Consider the following 17,465-nt stretch of genomic DNA (forward strand, 5'->3'; position numbering starts at 1 on the left):
GGGTGTAAATGGTATCGTGAAATGCTGACTTGCATCTTTCTCTAACACACACACAAGTATTAAGTGCACACTTACATCACAGTGACTCTACACACACACACACAACACACACATGCACACACACGACACACACATGCACACACACTAGGGTTGGGAGGCATCCAGATTTTCATACCGTCATACCATTTCATACCGAGGTATACAGTATTACCGGAAGGGGATATAATGTCTGTGCTGTAACCAAGAAGCTTGATCTTGACATCTAGCCACTTAGCTAGCAAGTTAGCAAACAAAATGCATAGCGGGATATAATTTATTTGACACGTCTCAGATTTCTTGTAGTTATACTTAACTTATAGTTAGTTATAAGCAGTGGCATAGCCCACACTAATGCTTTTTCTTTCTCTCTCTCGCTCTCTCTCATGGGAACATGTTTACATTGCCAAAGCAAGTGGAATAGATAATTAACAAAAGTGAAATAAATAGATTAATCAGAAATGAACTGTAAACATTATACACAACAGTAAAAGATTCAAAAGAATAGAGACATTTCAAATGTTATATTACTGGCAATGTACAGTGTTGTAAAAATGTGCAAATAGTTGAAGTACAAAAGGGAAAATAAATAGACAGATGAATATAGTTTGTATTTACAATGGTGTTTGTGCTTCACTGGTTGCCATTGTGGCAACAGGTCATACATCTTGCTGCTGTGATGGCACACTGTTGTATTTCACCTAATAGATATGGGAGTTTATCAGAATTGGATTGGTTTTCAAATAGTCTGTGTGTCTCCAATATGCTCATACATTTGGCAGGAGGTTAGGAGGTGCAGCTCAGTTTCCACCTCATTTTGTGGGCAGTGGGCAAACAGCCTGTCTTCTCTCGAGAGCCAGGTCTGCTTACGGCAGCCTCATTCAATAGCAAGGTTATGCTCACTGAGTCTGCACATAGTCAAAGCTTTCCTTAAATTTAGGTCAGTCAAGAGTGGTCAGATATTCTGCCACTGGTTACTCTCTGTTAAGGGCCAAATAGTATTCCAGTTTGCTTTGTTTTTTGGTTATTTCTTTCCTATGTGTCAAGTAATATTTTTTTCTGTTTTCTCATGATTTGGTTGGGTCTAATTGTGTTGCTGTCCTGTTTGTGTTTGTGAACAGAGCTCCAGGACCAGATTGCTGTGCCGACTTTTCTGTGGGTTAATCTCTCTGTAGGTGATGTCTTTTTTATTGAAGGTTTGGGAATCACTTCCTTTTGGGAGGTTGTAGCATGTAACAGCTATTTTCTGCATTTGGATTATTTGTGGGTATCGTCCTAATTCTGCTCTGCATCCATTATTTGGTGTTTTACGTTGTACATGGAGGGTGTTTTTGCAGAGTCTCAATTTGGTGTTTGTTCCATTTTGTGAATTCTTAGTTGGTGAGTGGACCCCAGACCTCAGAACCGTAGAGGGCAATGGGTTCTATAACTGATTCAAGTATTTTTTTGCCAGATCCTAAATGAGATGTTGAAATGTATGTTTATTTTGATGGCGTAGAAGGCCCTTCTGACCTTGTCACTCAGATCGTTCACAGCTTTGTGAAAGTTACCTGTGGTGCTGATGTTTAGGCAGAGGTAGGTATCGTTTTTTGTGTGCTCTAGGGCAAGGGTATCTAGATGGAATTTGTATTTGTGGTCCTGGCAAATATACTTTTTTTGGAATTGTTTTTGTCTTAATGAGATTCACTGTCAGGGCCCAGGTCTAACAGAATATGTGCAGAAGAGCTAGGTGCTGCTGTATACCATCCTTGGTTGTGGACAGATGCACCAGACTGTTCTAGTGCCCTCGCCAATTCATTGATGTATATGTTGAAAAGGGTGGGACTCAAGCTGCATCCCTGTCTCACCCCTGAGAAATGAAATAAGTGTGTTTTTTTTAAACATTTTAACAGAAACCCTTGTTGTTTGTGTACATGGATTTTATAATGTCGTATGTTTTGCCCCCAACTCCACTTTCCATCAATTAATATAGCAGACCCTCATGCCAAATTGAGTCAAAAGCTTTTTTGAAATCAACAAAGCATGAGAATAGTTTTTGGTTTGGTTTGTTTTGTTTGTTTGTCAGGTATGGTGTACAGGGTGAATACGTGGTCTGTCATATGATAATTTGGTAAAAAGCCAATTTGTCATTTGCTCAGGATGTTGTTGTCACTGAGGAAATATAGGAGTCTGCTGTTAATGATAATGCAAAGGATTTACTTGAGGTTGCTGTTGAAGCAGATCCCACAGTAGTTATTGGGATCAAATTTGTCTCCATTTTTCTGGATTGGGGTGATCAGTCCTTGGCTCCAAATATTGGGGAAGATGCCAGAGCTGAGGATGGTGTTAAATAGTTTAAGTGTAGCCAATTGGAATTTGTATATGTTTATTGTAAAATACATTTTTCTCACTCTCTCGCTCACTTTCCAATTTCAATATGCGTATAGCCTACTACAGTTTATATCTCTATCTTACTCATTCCTCACTGTGCCTCGCTCGCTTGCTTGCTCGCTCTCTCTCTCTCTCTCTCTCTCTCTCTCTCTCTATCCCTCTTTCTCATGCTGTATTTCTAAAAGCCCTGATGTCCTGCTGTCATTGTCAGTGGGGCTGATGTAGCTGCTGTGACTGTTTGTTTGTTTACCTCCTACGCCCACTTGGAGTCCATTAGTCTAACACCAGTCTGCCTGCCTAGAACTCACTGGCAGTCCCTCTTCTGAGTCTACCCCCTCATCTCTGCTACTGAGGGATAGAGACAGGTACCACTACAGGAGTACACTGTCAGAAACCTGTGTAGAGGGACTCAAGTGGAGGGTGGTTGAAATGTTAGTGTTTAGGTTGAGGGAATTGAAGGTAGTTAGTTACTGCAATAAGCATATGCACCAGACTAGGTAAGAAATATGTGGATGATGCATTGTATGATAAATATGTATTATGCACTATACGTTTACACTGTATGTTGTGCTGTATGTGTTCCCATTGTGATGACAACGAGAGCTTGGAGACAGCTTAAAAACTTGGAACTTGGCTGTTTCCATCCAATGTTAGACAAAACCTTCCATCCAAAGTTTTAGTCTAAGTGCTCTGCTTCAGATTAGAAAGAAAATCTAGACAATATCATATCACCAACAAAAAAATCACTGTATCCATATTACATAAGCCGGTGATTCAGCCGATTCCAACGTCAAACAAAAATGATCTGACATTGACTTTGTATAGACAACTTATCCCAGGGGAGGTCATGCCTGATGTTGCGTTATAAGCAGCTATAAGCAGTCAGACATCTCTCTTCTCTCACTCTCTCCTCAATCGCTCTCTTCTCTCAATGCATCAACGAGAGCCGTGGCAGACGCTCCGTCAGTCCGTCCCGATTGGTAGAACTGTTGCCAGGGAGTCGGCCGTCTCAACAACGTGGATGGAATCTGTTGTCTGTTACACTTTAGACATGAGAACAACTGCAGTATCTGAATATTTATAGAGATGGATTGTTCATATTGAGATTGTATAGCCTCACCGTTATAGCGGTGGCTATAGACTTTACACTGGAAGGCTTTTAGCATATATTGCCTCAGTTTAATATTGCAAAGAATTTGAATGGACTCATCAAAGGGACATAGAATCATCACAGGTTTAAACAATAGCTCCCATTACAAACATTAAAAAGTGCTGCTGTGCTTTAAAACATGTTTTGTGTTATATTGTCCCTTTGTGCATATTCTCTAAAATTTTATAATTTCAGTGTTGTGTGTGTGGAGAGTAGGGAGTAGGGTTGACCTATACCATCTGGTCTATAAGCCTGCATTGCATATTCAAATACTCCAGCCTGCTATTACAAATAATCAGCACCAGCAACCAGAGTGCAGCCCTGATTAACACATTCCAATACAGTTGGTAGGAGCAGTAACAGCATTCAAATCTCCCGTTCCATAAACTACACCTACACACTCATAACTCACAGTGCCACATAAAGACATGATTCTAAAAACACACCTAGTAAAAAAAAAAGAGAGGGCGCTGTCAATGAGGCTTTGACGTAGAGCAGCGTGCGGGCGTGGACACACAAACACACACAAACACACACACACTCTGACACAGGGCACTCTATTTGTTTCTCTCTCTCTCAAATATATATATATTCAAATATATATATTTCTCTCTATCCCGCTCCCTCTCTCAACTTCAGAGACACAAACAGATACACACAGAGCACACGACAGCCAAACATTAATCTCTCGTGGACAGACCACGTAAACATAAATCTGACTAAATTACATGAGATTTTAGTTCTGGGTTAACCAAGATTAGCCAGAAATTGACAGCCGGTTGATTTAACCAAGATTAGCCAGACATAGACAGCCGGTTGATTTAACCAAGATTAGCCAGCAATGGACAGCCGGTTGATTTAACCAAGATTAGCCAGACATAGACAGCCGGTTGATTTACCCAAGATTAGCCAGAAATTGACAGCCGGTTGATTTAACCAAGATTAGCCAGACATAGACAGCCGGTTGATTTAACCAAGATTAGCCAGCAATGGACAGCCGGTTGATTTAACCAAGATTAGCCAGCAATGGACAGCCGGTTGATTTAACCAAGATTAGCCAGACATAGACAGCCGGTTGATTTAACCAAGATTAGCCAGAAATAGACAGCCGGTTGATGGAGTTCATTTCTTTATGTTTGTTATCAGAGATGTACAAAGTCTAAATTTAGTGGGCTGTTTCAGAGCTGATGTGCTGTGCGCAGTGCTGTGTCCTCCCGTCTGCCTGACTCAACATATTTCTGGATCCCCCTCCCCCTCTCTGCCCAGGCTGGCACGTACATGCATGTCTGTAGACTCTATACCCAGCATGCTTCACTTCTCTCTGTGCTGTGGCGCGCGTGGGACTCACTGCATTGCAGCCCTGTGTGCATTAATTGGCAGAAAGACAGCAGCTCAGAGGGAAAGTGCCGTGATATGAAGAGAGGAAGAGGGGAAGAGAAAGGGGGTGATGTCTTTCCCTGTGGGGATGTGAAGTGAGAAGTTTGCCCAGTTTGGATATCTCTATTTGCATTACATTTGGCAGGCTGGGTCGTTGTCTGGCTGGAGGGAGGGAGTGAGTGAGGGAGGGAGGGAGGGAGGGAGGGAGGGAGGGAGGGGGGAAATACCACATGACAAGAATAACAAGATACTTTTATCTAATTTCCGATTATCTGTAATTTCATGTATTTGTGCCATCATTGCGCCTACAGTGTGTATTCTAGCTGGTGTTGTTTACATTGCTAAGCAGTGAGTAAATTACCAGTGAATCTACAAGTTTTCTTAATATGCCAAATGTTAAGAGGGAAAAAAGGATTGGCACACACACACATACACACATCATGTTGCCCACACACTAGACACTCCCTCTTTCCCTCTCTCTATCCCTCTCACTCAGTTGTTCCCGTTCATCTCTCCCTCTCTCAGTCTCTCTCTCTCTTACGTGTGTCAATCTGTGTCATGGTTGTTTTATGTTCACAGCTTCCTTCACAGTCCTTAGCAGAGACACTCTCTGTACAGTAAGCTGCTGTCTAACGTTTCCCTGGGCTTTCCTCTGTCACACTCAATGACGTCTGGGGTCCTTTTTCCCGCTCTAATCCACCGACAAACAGCAGTCCGGGAGACCTGCTCAGTGCCTGTCCAAAAATGCAACCAGACAACAGAGGGAGCTGTCTACCTGAACAAGCTAACATAGTGAACCCAGTGACATCTCACTTAGAGAACTCACTCACTCATGTTTAAAATCCCCCAAGAGACAGTCACAGCGTTTTAACAGACACTCCCAATGTGATACTTGCACAAACGCTAGCAAGATTAATATTTTCCGGCATTCAGAATCAGTAGTGGTAGTGGTATGAGCTGTTTAAGTATGAGTCACATTCTCAATATGTTCTTGCATCAAACTGGAGATTTCAGGGTGAATGACAGGGCTACTTTCAACTGCACATTTCAGACAGTATAATGAGCTCCTTTTCTCTCCTTACTTTTTTCTCATTCAACTCTTATTTTATTAACTTGCTATTTTTATGACGTTTTCTATTTTTTGGCCGCTGCTTAGGTTCAGATAGGAGCTGAAGTTGCTACAACGCAATTGCCTTTCTTAGCGACATTCCCTCTGTCTCAACTCCCCCCCAACCCCCTCCACCCAGTCTCCGTCTCTGTTTGTCTGTAACTCTACCCTGTTTTTTTCTCTCGCTCCATCCCTCCCTCTCCCTGTGACATACGTATAGATGCTGCATTGATTGCACACAGAGAGCCTCCCACTCCTTTCATCATTGATGCGCTCTCTCCAGCTGCAGCAGCACTTGTTGAATTCAGCCCTGGGAGAGGGAGAAGGTGAGGGAGAGGGAGAGTAAAAGGAGAGTGAGAGAGAAAAGAGCGAGGGAGAAAAGCTTTGCGAGAGAGAATGAAAACAGAGGGAGGGAGAAAAGCTCCGAGCTCAAGTGAGACAGAGAGCAAGATAGAGTCAGAGAGGGAGGCTTTGAGAATAAGAGAGAGCAACAGAGTGCTTTTTTCTCTCTTCCTGCTTTCTTTTCTGGTGTTGGCGCGTGAAAGCTTCATGGTGTGTCCACTCTCCTTTCCTGAGGATTGGGTTGTACAGGTCAGAGCTGTCTGCGATGGATGGGATGTGTGTGCATGTGCGTGTGTGTGTGTGTGTGTGTGTGTGTGTGTGTGTGTGTGTGTGTGTGTGTGTGGTGTCTGTGTGTGTCCATCCATGTGTGTGCGAGAAAGAGGAGAAGAGAAGAGAGGGATGTGTCTGTGGAGGCGAGAGAGAGGGATGTGTGTGTGTCTGTGGAGGCGGGAGAGAGGGATGTGTGTGTGTCTGTGGAGGCGGGAGAGAGGGATGTGTGTGTGTCTGTGGAGGTGGGAGAGAGGGATGTGTGTGTGTCTGTGGAGGCGGGAGAGGGGGATGTGTGTGTGTCTGTGGAGGCGGGAGAGGGGGATGTGTGTGTGTCTGTGGAGGCGGGAGAGGGGGATGTGTGTGTCTGTGGAGGCGGGAGAAAGGGATGTGTGTGTGTCTGTGGAGGCGGGAGAGAGATGTGTGTGTGTCTGTGGAGGCGGGAGAGAGGGATGTGTGTGTGTCTGTGGAGGCGGGAGAGAGGGATGTGTGTGTGTCTGTGGAGGTGGGAGAGAGGGATGTGTGTGTGTCTGTGGAGGCGGGAGAGGGGGATGTGTGTGTGTCTGTGGAGGCGGGAGAGGGGGATGTGTGTGTGTCTGTGGAGGCGGGAGAGGGGGATGTGTGTGTCTGTGGAGGCGGGAGAAAGGGATGTGTGTGTGTCTGTGGAGGCGGGAGAGAGATGTGTGTGTGTCTGTGGAGGCGGGAGAGAGGGATGTGTGTGTGTCTGTGGAGGCGGGAGAGAGCGATGTGTGTGTGTCTGTGGAGGCGGGAGAGAGGGATGTGTGTGTGTCTGTGGAGGCGGGAGAGGGGGATGTGTGTGTGTCTGTGGAGGCGGGAGAGAGGGATGTGTGTGTGTGTCTGTGGAGGCGGGAGAGGGGGATGTGTGTGTGTCTGTGGAGGCGGGAGAGAGGGATGTGTGAGTGTCTGTGGAGGCAGGAGAGAGGGATGTGTGTGTGTCTGTGGAGGCGGGAGAGGGGGATGTGTGTGTGTCTGTGGAGGCGGGAGAGAGGGATGTGTGTATGTCTGTGGAGGCGGGAGAGGGGGATGTGTGTGTGTCTGTGGAGGCGGGAGAGAGGGATGTGTGTGTGTCTGTGGAGGCGGGAGAGAGCGATGTGTGTGTGTCTGTGGAGGCGGGAGAGAGGGATGTGTGTGTGTCTGTGGAGGCGGGAGAGGGGGATGTGTGTGTGTCTGTGGAGGCGGGAGAGGGGGATGTGTGTGTGTTTGTGGAGGCGGGAGAGAGGGATGTGTGTGTGTCTGTGGAGGCGGGAGAGAGAGATGTGTGTGTGTGTCTGTGGAGGCGGGAGAGAGGGATGTGTGTGTGTCTGTGGAGGCGGGAGAGAGGGATGTGTGTGTGTCTGTGGAGGCGGGAGAGGGGGATGTGTGTGTGTCTGTGGAGGCGGGAGAGGGGGATGTGTGTGTGTCTGTGGAGGCGGGAGAGAGAGATGTGTGTGTGTCTGTGGAGGCGGGAGAGAGGGATGTGTGTGTGTCTGTGGAGGCGGGAGAGAGGGATGTGTGTGTGTCTGTGGAGGCGGGAGAGAGGGATGTGTGTGTGTGTCTGTGGAGGCGGGAGAGAGGGATGTGTGTGTGTCTGTGGAGGCGGGAGAGGGGGATGACACTTTTCAGTTTGTATTCCTGGAAACCTTTCTGCAGCATTGCTCAATAATGAAACTGGCGAGTGAGTGGGGAAGCACACAAAGATAAGGTTCATGGAATGAAGGAGCGTATGCAAATACATCTGGGGAGCTTGTCGACCTGTAACTGGTTGTTATTGTAAAGGGAGCTATCAAAGTTAAATATATTTGTCTCTCCGAAGTTATGTGTTTCCAGGGATAATGCATATGTTTCCTTGCTGGCTACAGTTTAGTTTATATAGTCAAAGTGAAGGGATCACACTTACGAGTGTGAATAATATGTGTCAATTATATCATTACTCTGGTTATATTGACTTCCTTTTATCACTGAATTCAACTACTTTGAATTCTTACTTTGCATATTAACAGAACATTATTCATTCATGTTTTTATACCATATTTCTGCAGTTTCTATGTTTTCAGTGAGGTCTGCCAAAATGATGACATCATTTAATTATTTCATACTTTGCAGAAAATGTGATTTTTTAAAATATTATTTTAAGAATTTCAGCTTTTTATAGTTCTGTGAAATCAAGCCATCTTAACCAAAATGGGCGTTTTACAATGCCCTCATTCAAAGGAATCGATGTTCATGTGTTTAAATAGCTTCCTCTGCCTTTTTCTCTTTCTGTCTATTTCCCACCCTCTTTTCTCTCTCTTTGTTCACACACTCTTCTCTCACCTTTCTTTTTCTGATCTCTCACTTCACTCTTTCTTTCTCTCACCCCAGCCCACTCTAGCCTCTCTGTCACACATCTCTTTCACTTGTCTTTCTCCTCTCTTTTTGCTCTGTTTCTAACACACTGAACTGTATCCTCCTTTCTTCTCAACTTTTCCAATTTGTCTAATCCATCCCTTTCCTTCTACAGATGTCCCTCTCACTGATCTTGTCTGTGGTGACTCTTTAAAGACCCTCTTCCTCCTCCTCCTCTTCCTCCACCACCATGTCCCAGCTGCTCCACGTGGAGATCCCCAGCTTCGGCAGCACCGTGCTGGGCTCCCTCAACGAGCAGCGCCTGCTGGGCCAGTATTGTGATGTCTCCATCCTGGTTAAAGGCCAGCCCTTTAAGGCCCACCGGGCTGTACTAGCCGCCAGCAGCCTCTACTTCCGAGACCTGTTCAGTGGCTCATCCAAGAGCCAGTTCGAGCTGCCCTCATCGGTGACTCCTGCCTGCTTCCAGCTTATATTATCCTTCTGCTACACGGGCAAGCTGACCATGGCAGCCAGCGAGCAGCTGGTGGTGATGTACACCGCCGGGTATCTTCAGATCCAGCATATTGTGGAGAGAGGCATGGACCTGATGTTCAAGGCCAACTCGCCCCACTGCGACTCCCAAACGGCTGCTATGGAGGAGCAGCAATCAGGCTCAGAGCCACAGAGTCCCAGCAACAACACCATGGCTGGGGCAGGGACCTCCATCCTGAGGCCGCAGGGCTGGTCCCCGTCCCTGGTGCTGCCCACACGGAAGATCAAACTGGAGGGATGCGATCCGACCCCACTGGGGTTGCCCAGCCTGAGTCATCATAAGAGAGGGTCCTCTTCATCTGAGCTGGGGGGACGGCTCTCCAGGGGAAGCTCATTGTTTTACACAGGTTCGGTCGGGACCACCATCTTCCCGGGGATGCAGCCCTACCCAATGGCCGGGGGAGAGAGGTCCAGTCCTGGGGCCTCCAGCCTGCCCACCACAGACAGCCCTACCTCCTACCAGAACGAGGATGAGGAGTTTGAGGAAGAACCGTACGACGGGATCACGGAAGAGGCCTACAGTCAGATCTATGGGCGCTCAGCCAACCCATACGGAAGTAAGTATCAACTGTTGCTTGATAATGCTGTTACTGTATATCTTTTACCTGGTATTTACCTTAGAACTACATGCTAGCAATTGTAGTTTTCTAGAAAATACTTTCCAGGACTGCGTCACATAAAGTGCTGCCCAATTCTCTGATAACCTCTTAGCATGAGAATATCCTTTGATGTCAAAGCAAAGGCTCCCTTGCAATATCTCACTTCATGAGTCAAATGAAGCAATATTCCTTTCATTTTGAAATGTAAGAATCAAAGAATATGTTGCGTATTATACAGACAAAAACAGCCATGTAGAAAAATGGTTTTAGGGGGCAATATTTAAGAAACGTATTACTAAATGTTGAGCTGGAGAATGGATCAGGTTAGTACTCTTGTATCAGGTAACACATTTGATATCCAAGCGTGCCAGTTTTGTAAGCTGTCCTATACATTGTTCTTACAAAATCATGAATGGATGTGTCATAAATAATGTCACATGTGGCTTCATAAAATGGGTTTCATATAATGCATCTCATAGCATGTCATAAATGATATAGATAATTTAGGCCTGCTTAACATTAGCATTGCATCATGTCATGTTTATAGTCAGTGGTGATTTTAGCATGTAAATCTTGGTGGGGAAAACCCAAAGCAATGTTGGGGGATGCATGCCAGCAAAACCACTACACAACACTAAACAATAGATTAATTGCACTATAACGGTGACAAACGGTGTCCACAAACTGCTAGGGCTTACATAAAGCTGTCCCAACAGCAGAGTCCCAACAGCAGTCCCAACACCTTACCACTGTTTCACCTGGCTATCAGCTGAGTCTTGTCTGGCAGTGAAACAGTTCAACCACATTTACTGCCTTTAAAAAAAAGCATAGCTGATATGGCTGACTTGCTTAAACAAATGTGGTTTCTACTGACAATTGAGATGTACAAACTATGTCATAAGGGGACAACAAGCAGATAAGATGCAATCTGTAATTTCGATTAATACATTAATGAGCGAGTTAGGACGAACATAGTCAATATAACTACAGTATTTGTTCTGCACTTTTGAATGTACAGCGACAGAATTCAGAACATGGGCCGTTCTTACAGTGTTCTCCCTTTACACCAAGTAAGAACCATAGAATAAATATAGGGGGCATATAAGCAGACAATGAAAGATCTTACAAAATTCAATGATTATATTTCTCTAAAACAGGTTACAGGCTACATGTGCACCACCAAATCAGAACAGTAGGCGAAATTAAGAGGGGAAAATAGACCAAATTATTAGGGTGAGGCACATGGACTACTGACAGCTTACTACACTACATACACTTGGTATTACTTTCTTATCTACAGTGTACATATCTCCCTGGCATATTACATCATTTATGCAGCAGCATACAAGACATTTCTGGACTTACCTTATTGTGCTGTGCTTACTTGGAACAGGAAGGTGGCGCGGCGGTCCTTCGTTGGACTAATTTTGTCATCAAACTTTGTCATCAAAGTCTGGCATTCTCTGGATTTATGGTGCTTTCAGGACAACTGGGAACTCTGGGGGGGGGGGTAGAATCATGATGACGTCAGTGATCTTCAGGTCGTAGCTCTAGAAAGAGGCCTGAGTTCCCGACTTACAATTCCGAGTTGGATGACCATTCCAAACGTTTTTTCCCCGAGTTCCCAGTTGTCTTGAACTCACTTAGGTCTGATTTCCCAGTTCTGAGTAAACAGTTGTTTTGAGAGAGGCAGAAATCATGCTGGATTGAAAGTATGGCTAATGTTGAATGTTTATAATTTTAAGCTTGGAAAAGAGACCCTTAAACCCAGAATTGGTACCACACACCCACTCCACTGAATTGCAGACCAGTGATTGCTTTGCAATGCTTACAGTTAGCCACTGATTCCTTCCAAACCACTCATAGTTGAATTTGCGATTTAGAACTGGTTGTGTAATGTTTATGTCCAAAGGCCGAAGAGCATTGTTTTATCTAGAATTTCTTTCCATTATTTGTCTTCATATGACAAGGATTAAAAATGATTTACCAGTAGATTTGACTTGATTCATGATGATGACTGCTAGCTAAGAATTTGAAAGTATGATGTTGACATGATCAGTCCCAACAAAGCTACTGTAGATATAACTTGATTTTATCTGTAGCCAATAATCTTGAGCCTTCTTGGATGGGCACTTCTAATGTAACTCTATGGCAGCATCCAAGGGACTTGAATGTTCGAGCTCTACCCTTAGATTTGGCAGTGAAGCAGTGTCACCATGAGTGACAGAACACTGAGCCAATCACGGCGCACCTAGAGAACATTACCAACCCCTACGCTCCGTATTTTCCGCTGGCTGCCTCACCACCACAGAAAGCACTGAGCTAGGCTGAAACCCCTGCATTTTGGAGCTGCCTTACTCAAGAAAGCATAAAAAAGACCATGTTTGTATGGAGGGTTTATTAACTCAATGAAATGTATTTGACTTTTCTTTTACATTGATTGCAAACTGATATGTGACACGTATTAATGGAAAAATGTTGTTGCTGTGGGGCTCAAAACAGGCACTGAATGACAGGTCGCCACTGCTTATGGGACTTTATATAGGCATTTGGGAACGCTGTATGAAGTTATACATTTTACTGTACATCGTGACCAACAACAGCTCCTTTATCACAACTCTAATGCACACACACACACACTTCACTCTCTCTACTGCAGTGCTTCATATTTTTTGCTGCTCAAGGCATTGTTATTGGACAGGTTTGTCAAAGTCTAGAGTTTCAGCATTCTATCTGCAATCAGTCAGAGCACCCCAGGGTGACATTGTGGGATATTTGAGAGTGGTGTGTGTGTGTGTGTGTGTGTGTGTGTGTGTGTGTGTGTGTGTGTGTGTGTGTGTGTGCGTTTCGTGCATGTGTTTTGTGCATGCGTGCGTTGTGTGCGTGCGTGCACGAGCATGTGTGTTTTTACTATCCTTGTGGAGACCAGAAGTACAATTCGGACAGGTGGTGACATTTTGCTGGCCCCCACAAGGAAAATTGCTATTTTAGGCTTAGGTTTAGGATTCGAGTTACAATTAGGGTTAGGGTTAGAATTAGGGTTGGGGTTAGAATTAGGGTTGAGGTTAGAATTAGGGTTAGGGTTAGAATTAGGGTTGGGGTTAGGGTTTAGGGAAAATAGGATTTTGAACTGGAATCAATTGTTTGGTCCCCACAAGGATAGAAGAAGAAATGTGTGTGTGTGTGAGAGAGCACATCTGGTGTGTGTGGACGTGTCTGGTGTAAGTGTTTGTATGTACAGTATCTTGAGGTTAATGGGATGTTTTTGGGAGGGAATCCAAAGTTTGAAACCAGTAACTCTCTCTCCTGTGTCCCTCTGGAACTTAGAATGTATTAAACACCCTCACGACTAGATAGTAGTGTGTGTATGTGTGTGACTCTCATTCTCTTTGTCATTCTGTCTCTCTGTATTTCACGTAGGGTGAACGCCTCCCTCTCTATAGAAAGGGTTTATAGTTCTATCCATAACTCTTCCCTATGAATTCCTACACTACAGAGTTAACCCTCCCCCTCTCCTCACCTGTCCCTCTCCAGTCCAGGACAAGCCAGAGATGGCAGCCATACCCCTGTCCCTGGAGAACCGCTCCTGTGTGCTGGTCCGTAGGGACCTGGTGGCCCTGCCCGCCAGCCTCATCAGCCAGATCGGATACCGCTGCCACCCCAAGCTCTACACCGAAGGAGACCCGGGGGAGAAACTGGAGCTAGTGGGAGGTATGCTGCAGGGGAGATTGATGAATAGTGCAAGGTCTCTGTTGGTCTTTGGTAAAAGGGTTGAGGTAAAAGGAATGGAAAGGGGGATACCTAGTCAGGTTGAGATTAGATCAAATGCTGTATGAAATGTTCAAGTTCAAGTTGATTTGCCATTTGCTATAAATACTTTGGAAATCGTATTCATAAGAGTTGTCACATAAGTGATGGGAATAAAGGGTTACAAAATAAGTGATGGAGTGAAATAGCACTGTCAGGGTGATAGAGTACTTTTACAGCATAAATGTTTCATGAAAGAAATGAGAGGCTGGCAGAGTTGGGTTGTAAAGTAGCGATAGAAACACAGGGCAATGGAGTAGTGACAGAAACACAGGGTAATGGAGTAGTGATAGAAACACAGTGTAATGGAGTAGTGATAGAAACGGTAATGGAATAGTGATAGAAACACAGGGTAATGGGGTAGTGATAGAAACACAGGGTAATGGAGTAACGATAGAAACACAGTGTAATGGATTAGTGATAGAAACACAGGGTAATGGAGTAGTGATAGAAACACAGGGTAATGGAGTAGTGACAGAAACACAGGGTAATGGAGTAGTGATAGAAACACAGGGTAATGGAGTAATGATAGAAACACAGTGTAATGGATTAGTGATAGAAACACAGGGTAATGGAGTAGTGAAAGAAACACAGGGTAATGGAGTAGTGACAGAAACACAGGGTAATGGCGTAGTGATAGAAACACAGTGTAATGGAGTAGTGATAGAAACAGGGTAATGGATTAGTGATAGAAACACAGGGTAATGGAGTAGTGACAGAAACACAGGGTAATGGAGAAGTGATAGAAACACAGTGTAATGGAGTAGTGATAGAAACAGGGTAATGGATTAGTGATAGAAACACAGAGTAATGGAGTAACGATAGAAACACAGTGTAATGGAGTAGTGATAGAAACAGGGTAATGGATTAGTGATAGAAACACAGGGTAATGGAGTAGTGAAAGAAACACAGGGTAATGGAGTAGTGACAGAAACACAGGGTAATGGAGTAGTGATAGAAACACAGTGTAATGGAGTAGTGATAGAAACAGGGTAATGGATTAGTGATAGAAAGACAGGGTAATGGAGTAGTGACAGAAACACAGGGTAATGGAGTAGCGATAGAAACACAGTGTAATGGAGTAGTGATAGAAACAGGGTAATGGATTAGTGATAGAAACACAGGGTAATGGAGTAACGATAGAAACACAGTGAAATGGAGTAGTGATAGAAACAGGGTAATGGATTAGTGATAGAAACACAGGGTAATGGATTAGTGAAAGAAACACAGGGTAATGGAGTAGTGACAGAAACACAGGGTAATGGAGTAGCGATAGAAACACAGTGTAATGGAGTAGTGATAGAAACAGGGTAATGGATTAGTGATAGAAACACAGGGTAATGGAGTAGTGACAGAAACACATGGTAATGGAGTAGCGATAGAAACACAGTGTAATGGAGTAGTGATAGAAACAGGGTAATGGATTAGTGATAGAAACACAGGGTAATGGAGTAGTGACAGAAACACAGGGTAATGGAGTAGTGACAGAAACACAGGGTAATGGACTAGTGATAGGGAAACCTATTTCACTCAGGGAGCTCTCTATCATACCACCCAAGGTACATCTGTGTTTATGACACGGGGCCAGCTGATGAACTGTCACCTGTGTGCTGGCATCAAACACAAAGTCCTACTGCGTCGCCTGCTCGCCACGTTCTTCGACAGGTAAGTCAAAGCTAGTCTGAAGGTATTGATTAATAATGACATTATTTACATGTTTTAGGTGTGACTCAGATTCAGAAGATGTTAACCTTGTCAGTATAGATTTATAATGATCTGTTTCATGTGGGGTCATATTCATACTCAAAATCTTTCCACATATCCAACTTACATTTACATTCCTTGCTTTCTAAGTGTAATATATATGTATGAATGTATATTCTCAAGTCAGCATAAATCTATGGTTTTGGAGTGCAGCACAGTCAATCGTGTTGAGACATGTAATCCTATGGGTTTGGTGTTACCGCTGCCCTCTGGTGTTGGCTCTGTGTGCCTGCAGGAACACCCTGGCTAACAGCTGTGGAACTGGCATCCGTTCCTCTACCAGTGACCCCAGTAGAAAACCTCTGGACAGCCGTGTGCTCAATGCTGTCAAACGTGAGTCTGGCGCTGGTCAAATGTTGATCTTACATTGTGAAATATGGAGGATAATGGTTCATGGGGATGGCAGCCTCTGTTGAATGATTATTGTTTAAGAGTCAAACTGTTGTAGATGATTTGTGAGATTATGACTGAAGAGGTGTGAATTCATGGAAGTTCAAGTACATTTTAACATCACTTGTTTAAGTGTAATATTTGTTTTATTATTTTAAAAAACAACGATCAACTATGCATATACAGTTCCAGTCAAAAAATTGGGCACAACTGCTCATTGAAGGTTTAAAAAAAAAAATCTAATTCTAGAATAATAGTGATGACATCAAAACTATGAAATAACACATGGAATCATGTAGTCATCAAAAAAGGGTTAAACAAATCAAAATATATGCTATAATTTAGATTCTTCAAAGTAGCCATCCTTTGCCTTGATGACATCTTTGCACACTCTTGGCATTCTCTCAACCAGTTTCATGAGGTAGTCACCTGGAATGCAATTAAAATAACAAGTGTGCCTTGTTAAAAGTTCATTTGTGGAATTTCTTTCTTTCTTAATGCGTTTAGGACATTTCAAGAACTTTAAAAGTTTATTCAAGTGCAGTCGCAAAAACCATCAAGCACTATGATGAAACTGGCTTTCATGAGGACCTACACAGGAAAGGAAGACCTAGAGTTACCTCCGCTGCAGAGGATAAGTTCATTAGAGTTAACTGCACCTTGTGAATTGACTTGAGACACATCTCAACATCAACTGTTCAGAGGAGACTGTGTGAATCAAGCCTTCATGGTCGAATTGCTGCAAAGAAACCACTACTAAAGGACACCAATAGAAGATGAGACTTGCTTGGGCCAAGAAACACGAGCAATGGACATTAGAAAGGTGGCAATCTGTCTTTCGGTCTGATAAGTCCAAATGTGAAATTTTTAGTTCCAACCGCCGTGTCTTTGTGAGATGCAGAGTAAGTGAACGGATAATCTCCGCATGTGTGGTTCCCATCATGAAGCATGGAGGAGGAGATGTGATGGTGTGGGGTCTTTTGCTGGTGACACTGTCTGTGTCTTTTGCTGGTGACACTGTCTACCACAGCATTCTGCAGCAATACGCCATCCCATCTGGTTTGCGCTTAGTGAGACTATAATTTGTTTTTCAACAGGACAATGACCCAAAACACACCTCCAGGCTGTGTAAGGGCTATTTGACCAAGGAGAGTGATGGAGTGCTGCATCAGATGACCTGGCCTCCACAATCACCCAACCTCAACCCAATTGAGATGGTTTGGGATTAGTTGGACCGCCAAGTGAAGTGCTCAGCATATGTGGGAACTCCTTCAAGACTTTTGGAAAAGCATTCCTCATGAAGCTGGCTGAGAAAATGTCAAGAGTGTGCAAAGCTGTAATCAAGGCAAAGGGTGGCTTCTTTGAAGAATCTAAATTA

The 17,465-nt window shown here is 44.1% G+C and overlaps 1 protein-coding gene across 3 annotated transcripts in view; it reads left to right on the forward strand.

Annotated features, from left to right (window-relative positions):
- Nucleotides 1-17,465, forward strand: part of LOC139408667 (nucleus accumbens-associated protein 2-like) — a 40,634-nt gene that overhangs the window by 19,545 nt on the left and 3,624 nt on the right. For 2 of the 3 annotated variants that reach the window (XM_071152847.1, XM_071152846.1), the window contains 4 exons: nucleotides 9,151-10,084; nucleotides 13,661-13,837; nucleotides 15,493-15,598; nucleotides 15,933-16,030. In XM_071152847.1, the coding sequence (XP_071008948.1) occupies nucleotides 9,226-10,084; nucleotides 13,661-13,837; nucleotides 15,493-15,598; nucleotides 15,933-16,030 (1,240 nt within the window). In that variant the 5' untranslated portion in view covers nucleotides 9,151-9,225. Of the gene's footprint in view, nucleotides 1-6,339; nucleotides 6,633-9,150; nucleotides 10,085-13,660; nucleotides 13,838-15,492; nucleotides 15,599-15,932; nucleotides 16,031-17,465 lie in introns of those variants that run through there. The other variant, XM_071152848.1, reaches the window with a different exon arrangement.

The sequence above is a fragment of the Oncorhynchus clarkii genome, chromosome 5, assembly GCF_045791955.1.
Source record: "Oncorhynchus clarkii lewisi isolate Uvic-CL-2024 chromosome 5, UVic_Ocla_1.0, whole genome shotgun sequence".
Taxonomy (NCBI): Eukaryota; Metazoa; Chordata; class Actinopteri; order Salmoniformes; family Salmonidae; genus Oncorhynchus; species Oncorhynchus clarkii.